The sequence below is a fragment of the Natator depressus genome, chromosome 15, assembly GCF_965152275.1.
Source record: "Natator depressus isolate rNatDep1 chromosome 15, rNatDep2.hap1, whole genome shotgun sequence".
Lineage (NCBI taxonomy): Eukaryota > Metazoa > Chordata > Testudines > Cheloniidae > Natator > Natator depressus.
In genome coordinates this window covers 26229475-26242636 of record NC_134248.1, presented here as the reverse complement: position 1 = coordinate 26242636, position 13162 = coordinate 26229475, and the positions used below count along the sequence as shown (strand labels likewise).

General features: G+C 40.5%; 1 protein-coding gene across 7 annotated transcripts in view; it reads right to left on the bottom strand.

Annotated features, from left to right (window-relative positions):
- Window positions 1-13162, bottom strand: part of BCL7A (BAF chromatin remodeling complex subunit BCL7A) — a 30248-nt gene that overhangs the window by 15894 nt on the left and 1192 nt on the right. For 2 of the 7 annotated variants that reach the window (XM_074972505.1, XM_074972509.1), the window contains exons 2-4: window positions 3786-3950; window positions 1971-2019; window positions 82-163 (exon numbers count right to left, since the gene is read on the bottom strand). In XM_074972505.1, the coding sequence (XP_074828606.1) occupies window positions 82-163; window positions 1971-1981 (93 nt within the window). In that variant the 5' untranslated portion in view covers window positions 1982-2019; window positions 3786-3950. Of the gene's footprint in view, window positions 1-81; window positions 164-1970; window positions 2020-3785; window positions 3951-13162 lie in introns of those variants that run through there. The other 5 variants (XM_074972503.1, XM_074972504.1, XM_074972507.1 and 2 more) reach the window with 4 other exon arrangements.

The following is a 13162-nucleotide window of genomic DNA, read 5'->3' as shown; positions in this document are numbered from 1 at the left end:
TCTAAGGTGCTACTAGTACTCCTTTTCTTTTTGCGAAAACTTCTAAAGATATCTATCTGTAGGATGTCCAGAAATACTTACATCATCAACTTTGGGCTCTGTTACTGGTACCCATTTGTAAATTCTGAGGGATGTGTCGCCAACTGTCACCCATTTCTTCTCCCTATAAAATTGCAATGCAGGAGACGTTAATGTTAAAAACTTCATATTCACAAAATGACCTACTAAGTTGTCAAGGATTTAAATGGGCTATCATACAGTTAAGATGATCTCTATTATACCATCTTTAGTACTGTAGGTATGTATATACACAATTACCTGCATTTAAAAAACAACCAATTACAGCCTGCAAAAAACTTCACAATTCTAAGAGCAGTTACTGGCTTGGCTGAGTGACTGCAGTAGCAGTAACGAGACCTGGGTTAGAGATATACTGTAGTTAAGCAGAATTCTAGCCAACCAAAAACACAATGACAATAGTTTCAATTTTATGTAACTTTGTATACAGCAGAAGTTTTCAGACACATGGTACTTTGGTTGCTGTATAGTTAAATTTAGTGTTATTGGAAATCTAAATGCTGTCTGACCATTTACATTTTATTTTTGGAGAGAAACTTTCTGGTAGCAATTTTACTGTTCACTCAACACCCATGTCAAATAGCTTTGAAATTAAGCCTGGCCTACTGGTAGCAATATGTGCTGCCATGCAGAAGGCTAGAATCTGATTCTTGGACCCTGGCTCCCTGGACCAGCTGGGGTTTGGAATGCTGTGGAAGAGGGAGAGCATAGCCTAAAGCACTCTATGAAGACCCCTGCCAGCCAGCCAGCCAACCATGAAGTGACACTGATGAGCTGCACAGGGAATCTGTCCGGAGGGTGCCACTGCAACGTGGGGCTATGAAGACACACAGAGTGGGGAGATGACAAGGATGCTGAGAACAACTGAGAGATTATCATTACACAAGAAGATTAAAAGAAGGTCCACAATCCCAGAAAAATTTCATCTAGTCTCTGGTAATCAGTTTTCAGGTCACAGATCATCACTGCTGGTTCGCGGATTCAAAATAAAATTCTGCAAACAGATCGATTAAAAACCTAGCAAAAACACACTAATGTCATTGATTATTGAGAAACAACTAAAATTAATTTGGCATGATTTCAAAACATTTATGGCTTTTGGGTATGGGGTTTTTTTTTTTTTGGTTTTTGCTTTTAAAAAAACCCACAACACTACAGCTGGATTCCAAATCTATTATTTAATACATTGTAAAACACACGTTCTTGGCAGGATGGGAAAAAGCTTTGTCACTCCTGTGCATTTGCGATAACATCTCCTCTAAGGTTTTTAAGAAAGGCTTGCAGAATCAGCAGCAGTCACACTCTAGAAGTGCCACCGCCACCCTCCCATCTTTTCCCTTTTTGGCAACTGACAATGTCAACCTCGTTCTTCATCTGCCTGAAGGGATACTCTTTCCTGCTTAGAAAAGGAACTATTTATGGCACGTTGGTAACAAATGTTGGCTTTGTCTACCCTGACATTTGTTTGAAATTTGTATTTAAAAACAGGATTTAAACTCTGATTCAGATTGAATGGTTTCCCGCTTCAGTTCTTAGATCACAGTTTTTTAAATGTGGCTTAGCACCACCCATTCATTCACACCAACTGGCCAAAGCATGTCAGAAACCAATTTAACTGGAACCCAGTTTGAATTCTGTTCCTAAACATGATCAAAATGGCAATGAAGATACAAGCGTGCAAATGCTAAGGAGAACAAACCTGTAAAGAGATTCTCATGATACAGGGTTTGTTTGTTTTAAGGATACAAGACAATCTAAACTCATCTCTAGTTAAGAAAGCCTCTGAAGTTATGGAAACAAGAATGGATTTTAGTCTCAAGGTTTTTTAGTCTTCTCCTATATCAAAATATTACTTAGAGATGCTGCACTGGAAAACCAAAAGTTCAAGGTACCTGGTTAGCATCTCAATGCAGCCTCAAAGCAGCATCTTCACTGGACAGACTGTAGAACACAGGAGGAAACCTATATTAGTAACTTTTTCCTTCTAGTATAAAAATTAGCCCCGACATTTCAATTCTATTAAGCTTCCTAAGCAGTATTTTTAACCTTTGATAACCTCCAACCAAAAAAAGTATTTTTTCTGATTTAAATTAACAGTAATGAACAGAAACACAACACAAATAATAATTTTTGATGGAAGAACACCAAAGCCCCAATTCTGCAAACACTTATGCATATGAGCAATAACACTGAACTTAATGGGACTACTCACTCACGTACTTCACTTTACAAATGTGATTGCAATACTGGAGCTTTATAGAGCACGAGTACTAATAAGAATGCAGAAGACAAGCTTCTTTAACAAACTCTTAGTTAACCTGTCAATGTAAACTTTGTAAAGTCTGTAACAAGTCAAGAAATTTAACTGGTTTCGAACACTAACAGATACCTTTTAAAATCTAGAGAATGGGCAGGAGAGTTCAGCTTCATAATTTATAAGTACAAATGAATGCTTAGACTACAAGTACTTCCTACAATGTTTTTATCCACAATATCAATCATATTCCCATTTCAAAAACTTCAAATTGTATTCTGATGTCCTCAATGTTATTTAGTGTGAAAAGAAAATCACTCTGATCTGCTAATTAAAGCATTTCTTTTAATTAGATTGAATTAACATAAGATACTCATTTGTGTTTCCAACAGCACCCACAGTGTGCTAGATGCTGTATGAATTATGAACTGTAGCATGGTCTAGTAGTTGACTGAGCATGGGACTAGAAGCAAGGAACTCCTGAGTTGTATCTGCTCTGCTTTGACACCTTGGGCAAGTCAATTCTCTCTGTCTCAGTTTCCCCATATTCATCTTGAAAGTTATTTTGTTTAAAACAAACAAACAAACAAAAAAACACTAACTTCCAATTGCCCCCAACCGTCCTTGCCAATTTTTGTGGCTTTACAATCAGATAGTGGAAGGGCATCACATTTTGGTCTAAATTATTTTGTTTAGGTTGATAGTGATCCTTAAAGGTTTGCACTATATTTTGAAGACAGCAACAGATATGTACATATTTAGAATTTAAAATGAATACTAGTATTTAATGTTTATGTCTCAGGCTATGTCTACACTACCACTTATGTCAGCAAAACTTATGTTGCTCAGGGGTGTGAATATTCTATGCCCCGGAGTGATGTAAGTTGCTCCGGCATAAGCGGTAGTGTGCACAGCGCTACACTGGCAGGAGAGCTTCTCCCACCGACATAGCTACCACCACTCATTGGGGGGGGGGTGGTTTAATTATGCCGACGGGAGCTCTCTCCGGTCGGCACAGAGTGGCTACACGAGAGATCTTACAGCAGTGCAGCTGCATCGGAACAGCTGTGCCGCTGTAAGCTCTCTAGCGTAGACACAGTCACATCAGTACCCTAGAACTTAAGTTACATAATCACTCAAGGTCTAGTTTTAAACAGCCAAGACTTTCTATGCAAAAATTATATACATAAACCCCAAAGCCCTCAAAGAAAACCCAGCGTCAAATTGCATATATAAATGCAACGCTCTAATGGATGAAACAGAATACCATGTATTACATTGATACATGAAATGTCAAGAGGGCTTTTGTATTAGCATTGAACATCAGAAACAAAAATGTTTAACAGAACAAGAACTGAAAGCCTTTGCTGCAGATACAGCATTGCCATTTATGCAAAGAGGCTTTCAGATAGACCAGAGTAGAAGAAATCCACCACTTGTTACAGTTTCTTACCATGTCTGCTATTTATTAAAACAATGTGTGTTTAAACAAGGATAGCTCCCGCATACCCCATCTTCTCTTGATGGTCACGAAATGATGTCATAATGCTGAATTTATCACATCACACTCACTTGCATTGCAACAGAGTTTGGTGAAAATCACAGAATTATGACTTCCCTGTGGGATCAAGCAGAAGGAGAAAGGGGGGAATGGGAAAGAAAATGCCATTATTAGACACACAAAGTGCTCTCAAATGCACAAAATAAAACTGAAATAAATGAAAATATTTTTTCAACTTTAGGCTCTCTCTTTAGAGTTCAGGGTGTGACTTTGCAGATGTCTGTATAGTGACTAGCAGAAAGGTCTCTCGACCCAATTGTAATACAAAGAAATAACAATCACAAGACTAGCATCAGTGATTGGAAAAAAATACTGACCAAAGACATGTCCTTTGGTTCAAAATGTTCTTCATCCAACTGTGTTTCAGTACAAAAGCCCCCATTAACTTACATACCTAAGGATCCATTTTTATGCAGAGTCTATTAGTTCCCCAAGTTGCAAAGATGGCTCTTGTTGACTGCACTAATCTGAAGGGTATGTTTATTATGGGCCAAACTCTTCCCTCATATAAACATGTGCAACTCCCATTGAAGTCAGTGGGACATGCATATAAGAGGGTAGAATCTGACTCAAAATGGAACATGTAATGAGCCACAAAACACAACCTACTTCAGCCACATGAAAGGGGCACTATGAACCATTACAAAATCTCAAAGAGATGACTTGATTATACTAGAGAAAGTGCTAACACCCTTTCAACTACACCAGTACTAGAAATGTTGGAAGCACTAGCTTGGATCTAACACTTGCCAGCATTTTAACCAGCAAGCTCTGTGAAGGGTTAGATGATATAGTGTCAAATTCTGGCAACAGCCACATAGCTATGGTAGGGCTCCCAACATTCCCAATGTTGGTGGAGCTGAAATAATGTTAGCAATGGTGGGAAAATGTTGGCAAGATGTTAACCCATTGGTCCACTGATTCTCCAGAGGACTTGAATTAGTCTCAGATGCCTCTGACTTGGTCAAAACTAGAGTCAGCTTTGTGCTAACATTTTAATTTTGATCTGTGTGGATAAGCACCTATTTTCTCTGCCTCAACCCTGAATTTTCAGTTTCAGGTTGAAACAAACCCCAACATGCAACACAAAACTCAGTCAAAATAGCTGAGATTCACCAGGCTTTGCAGTCAATATACAGATTATATACAATTTTGATACAAAAAGAAAAAAGAAAAGGAGTACTTGTGGCACCTTAGAGACTAACCAGTTTATTTGAGCATCTGAATTTTGATACAAAAGCACAAATTGGCCCAAGTTCTACAAACTGAACCAGGTTTCCTCTAAAGTGCTGTGTCCCTTGGAGAGCCAGAATATAGCTTAAAGTTTGTAACAATACCTGAAATAAGTGAATTTCACATGGTTAGGGTTTCATTTCACACTGCTTTAGCAAAAGGTTTCCTATTGGTGCCACATGAAGAAACCCCAGATCTCACTCATTTTCAGGGAGGGAATGGAAAGGGCAAAAGCCAATGTTTTGAAATTCTTATAAAGTATAGGGAAATCTACTTTAAGGAAGAAGTACCAGCAATAAAACCTGTAACTGATCTTTTCAACCTCAGAAAGTTGAACAGCACATGTATTTTGTACAGTACAAGGAGAGACAATGAACAGAGATGCTCCTGTGGCAATGCCTACAAGTGCCAATCTATAGCTAGAGCATATTATGGTTCTTCACCAGACCTGGGAGAGCACCATGATCTCTCAAACTCCTCATCAACAAATGAGTTACTTTGCTTCTTAGCTCTCACACACATTGGTAACATTTCCTAGTCTGTGTCCCATTTAAAGACTTTGTTGTGGGGCCAGACTTTTCCATAATAAATACTGAGCACTTCTATAATAATACAACCACCTGATCATCTGTAGCTCTCAAAGCACTTTACAAAGGAGGTCAATATTAACATCTTCATTTTACACATAGGGAAATGGAGGCACAGATAGCGGCCTGTTACTATTATTATGATTTTCATCCATTATCTCCAAATGCTTTACAAAAGGAGGTAAAGTATCGTTATCCCTGTATTACTGCTTGGTAAAATGAGGTAAGAGTGGCTAAATGACTTACCCAAAGTCACATAGCAACTCAATGGCAGTTAGAAATGGAACCCAAGTTTCCTCACTCCTGATCTAGTGCGCTATCCTAAACCAGGAGATTGGCTCAGTCTCCTCTTGCCTATATATTCTTGGTGTGTATGTGGGAAATGATGAGTTATGGAATATTAACTCCCTATACTTGTGAATTATTTTTCTGCCTCACTCTAAACCACATATCTTGCCCCCCAAAATCCTGTGATATGCATTATACAAATATATTTAATAAATAAGCAGATGATATTTAAACTCTCTCTTTCTCTCATCAAGTAAAATATTCCAATATTTTCTGGCATATGGCAGAAACTGCCAAGTTTTTGACCAAACTCTTGGAATGGTATAAAATGTCCTAAATGATCCTACCTAGAATCTACAAATGCTTCTCAGCCTTTGAAAGCTATAAATGCACATTAGGGGAGACAAAAAGAGATGTGCCTCTTAAATCCATTAAGATACATTGGACTGTAGGCACTTTTTGGATAGGCTCATTGTAAAATTATAAATATTTTGGCTAAAATAGAGACTGTCTCTTGTAACATCATGGATGGTCAGCATTTCTGCCATGTATTCAAAAGTCACATGCACAGAATGTATATTTACAGCAGCAATGCCTATTCAGATATATACTTGAGGATGTTCTACAATATAGGCCCATTGATACAGTGCTTTGAAACAACCTAATTGAGTAAGCTGCACTAATCTCAAAGATCAAAACCATTCACAGTGAACAACTTTATTATTACTATAACAGTTGTATTAAAGCATTGGTTCTCAAACTTATTTGATCGGGGCCTCCTTGTGTCTGTAGTTATTTACGCCCCCCCACACACACACACACCCCCAAGTACATATACCATCACCCAGCTCTGAAGGCAGTGCCAAGCCAACAGCAGCACACTTCTCACAGCAAACACAGCTGCCCTACTGCCCGCCCTCCATGTCCCCAGGGGCTCACTACCAGAGCCCTGCCACCTCCAGGTGAGCCTGAGCCCAGGCTGCTTCCTGGTGAGGGATTGGGTTGGGGTGGAGAGTCCATGTCTGGGCTGCCTCCCAGTGAGGAACTGGGGGCGGGGGAGGCTGTCCCCTTTTTCCCCCCCTCCTTGGTGTGCACAGTCCTTCTGTACAAGTCCCAGCCATTCAGGACTGACAGCCACAGCTCTTCAAACAAAAACAAAACAAAAAACCAACCAAATAAACAAAAAGGCACACGCTTGGGCCTCCCTTGACATATTCCCATGTTTCCCTTGGGAGACCCACCCCATAATTTGAGAACTGCCGTATTAGAGTAATTCCCAGAACCCACTGGTCAGGATCCAGTCCTCACCATGCTAGGCACTTTGCAAACATATATGAAGATACAGTCCCTGCTCCAAAGAGCTTACAGTCTAAGACCACGCATATTTTCTAACAGACATATTCTGCCTGAGTGAAAAAATAACCCCAAAATGAGCATATGTGCATATAACACAATATTAGTTACTGTGCACCAATATTATGCCCAGTAACGAGCCCAGTGCACCATCTCACCTCTTAGTTACATACGGTGGGGACAATGTGCATAGAAGCCATTGTCTGGGCAGAGGGACCTGCTCCTGGACTCATCTTTCATACATGAGTGCAATACTCAGACTACAATAAAAGTATAACTGGGTTCAAAAAAGAATTAGATAAACTCAGGGATGATTGGTCCATCAATGGCCATTAGCCAAGATGGTCAGGGATGCAACCCTATGCTCTGGGTGTCCCTAAACCTCTGATTGCTGGAAGATGAGACTGGTTGACAGGGGATGTATCACTCAATACAGGGGGGCAATGGATCAGTGTTCATGTTGCACTCCTCATCAGTATCTGGCCTGGGCTAGGCTGGGCAAACTAATGATCCAACCAGTGGACCAAATTCGCTGATGGATCCTGGTCATGTGCCATCTGACCGCAACCCCAATATAATCGCCATCCTTCAACTTTCAAGCCCTTGAACTGGTGCTTCAAATTCTTCAGCCGCCAAACGCAGCATCATTAATGCCTTAGCTATTCATCACAGTATTGACAAAATCTGTTAGCAAGGAACTCATGTTGCAATTCGTGAAGCAGGAAATTATGGTAAATGGCTTTAACCTAATTTCTCACACTCCAGATGCCAAAGATGGCCATGCAACATATGTACGCTCCGACATATCTGATGCTGTTCCACTCTCCTCCTCCAGTTTTTACAATGTGAACCAGGCTGATGGCTTTAGGACTGTCAACGTATTTAAGCCACTGAGTGTGTGCAGGTCCTTCCAACACTTGATAATCCAGCAATATTCATTGGTGATTTTAACAGCCACCACTCTGAGTGGGGGTATGCTGATCCAGATGACGACAGTGAATGGCTGATGGATTGGGCGACTAACAATGACTTCATGTTAATTCACAATGCAAAACAATGTGGCGCATTTCTTTCAACTAGATGGTTGAAAGAGTACTCGCCCGACCTTTCAAGGGTCGGTTCACTAGACGGCTGTTCACAACCAGTGAGCGGTATAGTACTTGATAACTTCCCTCGCAGTCAACATAGACCATCACTTATCCACATCGGACTTCAGCTACCCATCATTCGAAGCTCAACCAAGCGTTGGTAGAATTTCTGCAAGGCAGAGTGGGAAAAGTTCTGTGACGCACTGGAACTTAGCGTGGTTACAATTCTGTTGCACAGTATGCCAGTTGATGAAGCCTGACGCTGATTCCAAGGAGCCATTTATAAAGCGGCATGCTCAGCTATACTACAGGGCTGTCATCCAATTTACACTCCCTGCCTGAGTGCCAAACGCCAAAACTTGCTGAGGAAATTCAAGTTATCTGGCGACTCGGACATTGCTGACCACCTGGATGCAGCCAGGCTCACTTGGTGGAAGGAATCTAGAGAGACACTTGACTTCATTTATTCCAGTCAGAAGTGCTGGAACTTGATCCGCCAGCTGGGTGCTGCTCAACAACCTCCAGGTCAAAATCATCCACAGGTTAAGCCCAGTGAGGTTGCAAGCCATTTTCTGTGGGAAGCAAAGGTCCCACTGGCGAAGCGATTCAAATGCAAAGTATATAACAAATGGTGCCTACTTTGACATCACAATGTGAGTAAGAGTCAACCAGAGCCATTTATGGTCAACGAGCTAGATAGGGCCCTAACTCCATCAAGCCAGGCACAGCAGTGGGCTATGATAACATCTTGGTGGAACTCCTCAAACACCTTGGACCAAAGGCATCACAGTGGCTTACTGAGTTCTACATATGGGTCATTAATGAGAAGAAGTTACCACGCACTTGGCATGAAGCAAAGATTATTGCTATTCTTAAGCCAGGCAAGGACCCCTACAATGTGTCATGTTACCACACCATATCCTTGCTGTCAGTGTGTTTCAAGGTGTTTGAGAGTCTGATCCAGCAATGAATCACTCCAGATTTGGACAATGTCTTGCAGGTCAAGCAGGAAGGGTTCAGGAAAGGACACAGCACCTATGATCAAGTCCTGGCCTTGACCACCTTTATCGAAAATGGTTTTCAACAAAATCTAAAGATGGCAGCAATCTTCTTGGATTTGACCGCCACCTATGACACAGTTTGGCACAGAGGGTTTTTGTTTAAACTTTCTCAAGTTGCCCTGTATTGGGTGGACAAAATAGTAGAGCTCTTCTCCAAAACAGGAGGTTTAGAATACACATCGGCAACTGCTGTAGCTCTTGGAAGTGTCAGATCAACGGCCTTCCTCAAGGTTCAGTTCTTTCACTGAGACTGTTCAATGTGTACATCAACAACCTGCCAGCTACATTCTTGCGCAAGTTTATCTATGCCAATAACATCTACTGCAGCTACCAAGCTCAATCTTCCTCAGAAATTCACAATATCTTGAATGATGATACAAAACTCATGGCAGACTATCACAGTCGATGCTGACCACAGCCAAGCTTTTCCAAAACAATTTCTAGTGTATTTTATCTGCATAATGCAAGAGCAACACACAAGTTAAACATTTTTCTCAATGGCCAATGCTTGCAGCATGACCCAAACCCGGTTTACCTCACTGTGATATTGGATAGGTCATTAATGTACCACAACCACTTGAGGAAGACTGCAGCCAAAGTCAACACTTGGAACAACGTCCTCAGAAAAGTGGCTGGTACAACCTGGAGCACGAGCACTCGGATGCTTAGAACATCAGCCCTTGCCCTCTGCTATTCAACAGCAGAGTATTGTGCTCCTGTCTGGTGTTGCTCATCTCACACAAGGCTGGTTGACATAGATCTTAACCCCGTATTGTTACCGGGACTTTATGGGCAACTCCATTGTCATGGCTACCGATACTTAATAACATAGCACCACCACAAATTCGCTGTGAGAAGGCATCTGTCAGGCTGCTGGCCAAGATCCACGAGAATAGCAGCCTGCCTTTGTACACAGACCTCTTCAACCACCCTCCAGCTCACCTGTCTTCTAGACGCCTTTTATGGTCATTTGTGCCACCACAGGACATGACGGTGGAATCTGCTTGGCACAAGAAGTCAGTGACAACAGTTGTTAATCAGTCTCTCACCACTGACCCAACCATCTGTCCACCAGGTTTTGATCTGCCAAGACATCTGAGGTCATCTCCGACCCAATTTCAAATAGGAAAGGGCACCTGTTCGGCCCATCTCTTTAAATGGGGTTTTTCTAATAACCCGCAATACAGCTGCAGTCAACTTCAGACTATGTCACGTATCCTTGACGGGTACCCACTAACTTATTTCAACAACAGGTTACCAGCTCTCCACCTGGCTGATGATGACGCAATCAAACGGCTGGGCACATTGTGCACACACTGTTACATCACTTGATAAATTGCCCTGTTCAGTTCATTCCCTCTGAAGCATCTGGTACCGGTCACTGGTCTGACTCAGCATGGCCATTTTTATGTTTATATTCTTATGTTATGTTATTACAGTCCCACTACGTAGTGCTCCATTTTTGATCCAAGAAATGGAAGCACTCACGCTGGGACTTTTCATCTCCAATGGTTGCATTTCCACAGTAAAGATGTGAATGGCAACAAATTGTTCCCAGTTATAACAAATTAGGTGTGGTACTCACGCTCCTTGCAAGTTGCATATGTAGCTCTTGACAAGGTGTGGGTGAGGCTGGTGTATAAATCTCATAATTCACAACAAGCTTCTCAAAAATGTTTAAGTCACATAAACTCAAAACATTTAATGTCTCGGTGCCTTTCCATTCTACATGGTCTATGGGGATGAGAAATAAGAACAAAGAGACATGAGGTTTGTTAACAAAACAATGAGTTCCAACAATTTCATGCGAAAAATGTGGTTTAGGTAAGTACTCATCAGACTTTCATGCAAGAAGTGACATGAATAAATCTGGCAATGGTCAGAATAAGTGCTTTCAGTAATTCTGTAAGGCCACCCTTAAACAATCTACCCTGTCAGGATTTAAATTTACAAATTCCATTTGAATCCTAAAATCTTTACTCTTGGTACAACAAGCCAGGCTAATATCTGTGCACAGTTGCTGTGATGGTAGAAAATACTTCCAAAAAAAGATTAGCCTCTCTTATTTTAATTTGTTGGCCATGAAGAAAAGATCAAACTCCTGCCTCTCCTTCTCTCCAAGCACAGTCAAACTCCTGTCTCTCCTATACACTGCATAGTATTATTTAAAGGAAACAAGTACCAGTTCTCTTTAAAGAAATATCAGGAAATTAAAAAAAAAAAACAAAAAACAAGCATCTAGCTACATTACCACTAAGAGAAAGTGCTGTCACATCTCTACCTATTGTGTTTGACCCCTCAATACTAACCAGCCAGTCAACAAAGAGCATTAAAAAAATACATAGTAGAAGTATTATTTCAGGAACTCTGTACTATCATCAAACTATAACACTCCGAGTGCTTCAGCTCCCAACACAATAGATGGATTCCTACTTTGAAATCCCCTTCTCAAGCCCTGCATTATGGACACATATTTTGATTCTTTGTCCGATTCAAGCCAACCAGCCTATTCACAGAGTTCAAGGGCTCTAAAATGGCAACAATCCAGTTCAGGGAGAGAACAAGAGAAAAATGCAGATTTATTTCTATATTTTATTATTTTGTTAAATCAATTTAAAGTTATAAATTACGAAACAAAACAGGAACCTTCATTTTATCCTATTCAAAATATATGAGTTATGTTGATTAAAACTGGTCCCTGGGATTTACTGTGTCTTTTATACATTTTAAAAAAGACATTTTAGGATAGATATACAAAAGCTATTGAACAGACAAGGTCAAGCTGTTTGAACAAAGTAACTCTTTCCTGAGTCATATTGACACTGCTCTTTATCCCATCCAAAAAACCGAGACTGTGTATTGTGCTACAATAACTGTTCTACTATATTGTTTAACTACTTCATGTTGATTTTCATAATAAAACTAAGAAAGAGAAAAGCATAAAATGCCAAAACACTTCTAAGGTTTAATAAAAGGGGGTTATTTTACTATGGGTACAACCTTTAATTATGTAATTTAAAATAAATTCAAGTACCAATTACATCTCTCTCTCCAATTCCACTCAGGATTTAAAACCACCAGAATGTTAAAATAAGACACTTTCGTTCACATCTGATTTGCTTATGTGTGATTTTTGAAGCTTTTTTAAAAACAAAAAAACAAAAACTGAAAGCCTATTGGGATTTTTAATACAAGATCCTGTTTGTATTTGTTTTCACCCAACTCTCAAGCATAAAAAAAATAAACTCAACACCTTTTTCATTTACACACTAAGATAATTATTATTTCTGCAACATTACAAAGCATTTCAAATGTGTTTCCTTAAAGATCCACACTAATAATACTTTTTAAAACCTGATCCCTTGAGAGAAGGGAGAACGGGTTTCTTTTGCAATGGACTAAGGCCAGTGGGGGTCTGACTCATGCCTGCTACATCTGCTCCCATCCATGCACCACTCCCTGCCCGGCCCCTTCAGCTTTTCTTTGATTCTGGGGGATGACACCCCCCCTTCACAAATCACTACATTCACTCCCGCACCCCCATTACTTTGCAAGAGCCCCTAGGATGGGATCCCGGGGGGAGGAGATATACACTCTGAGGCAGCATGAAGGGGAGTGAGGGAGAGATCGATCGCACGGGACGGTCTCGGCAACTGGGA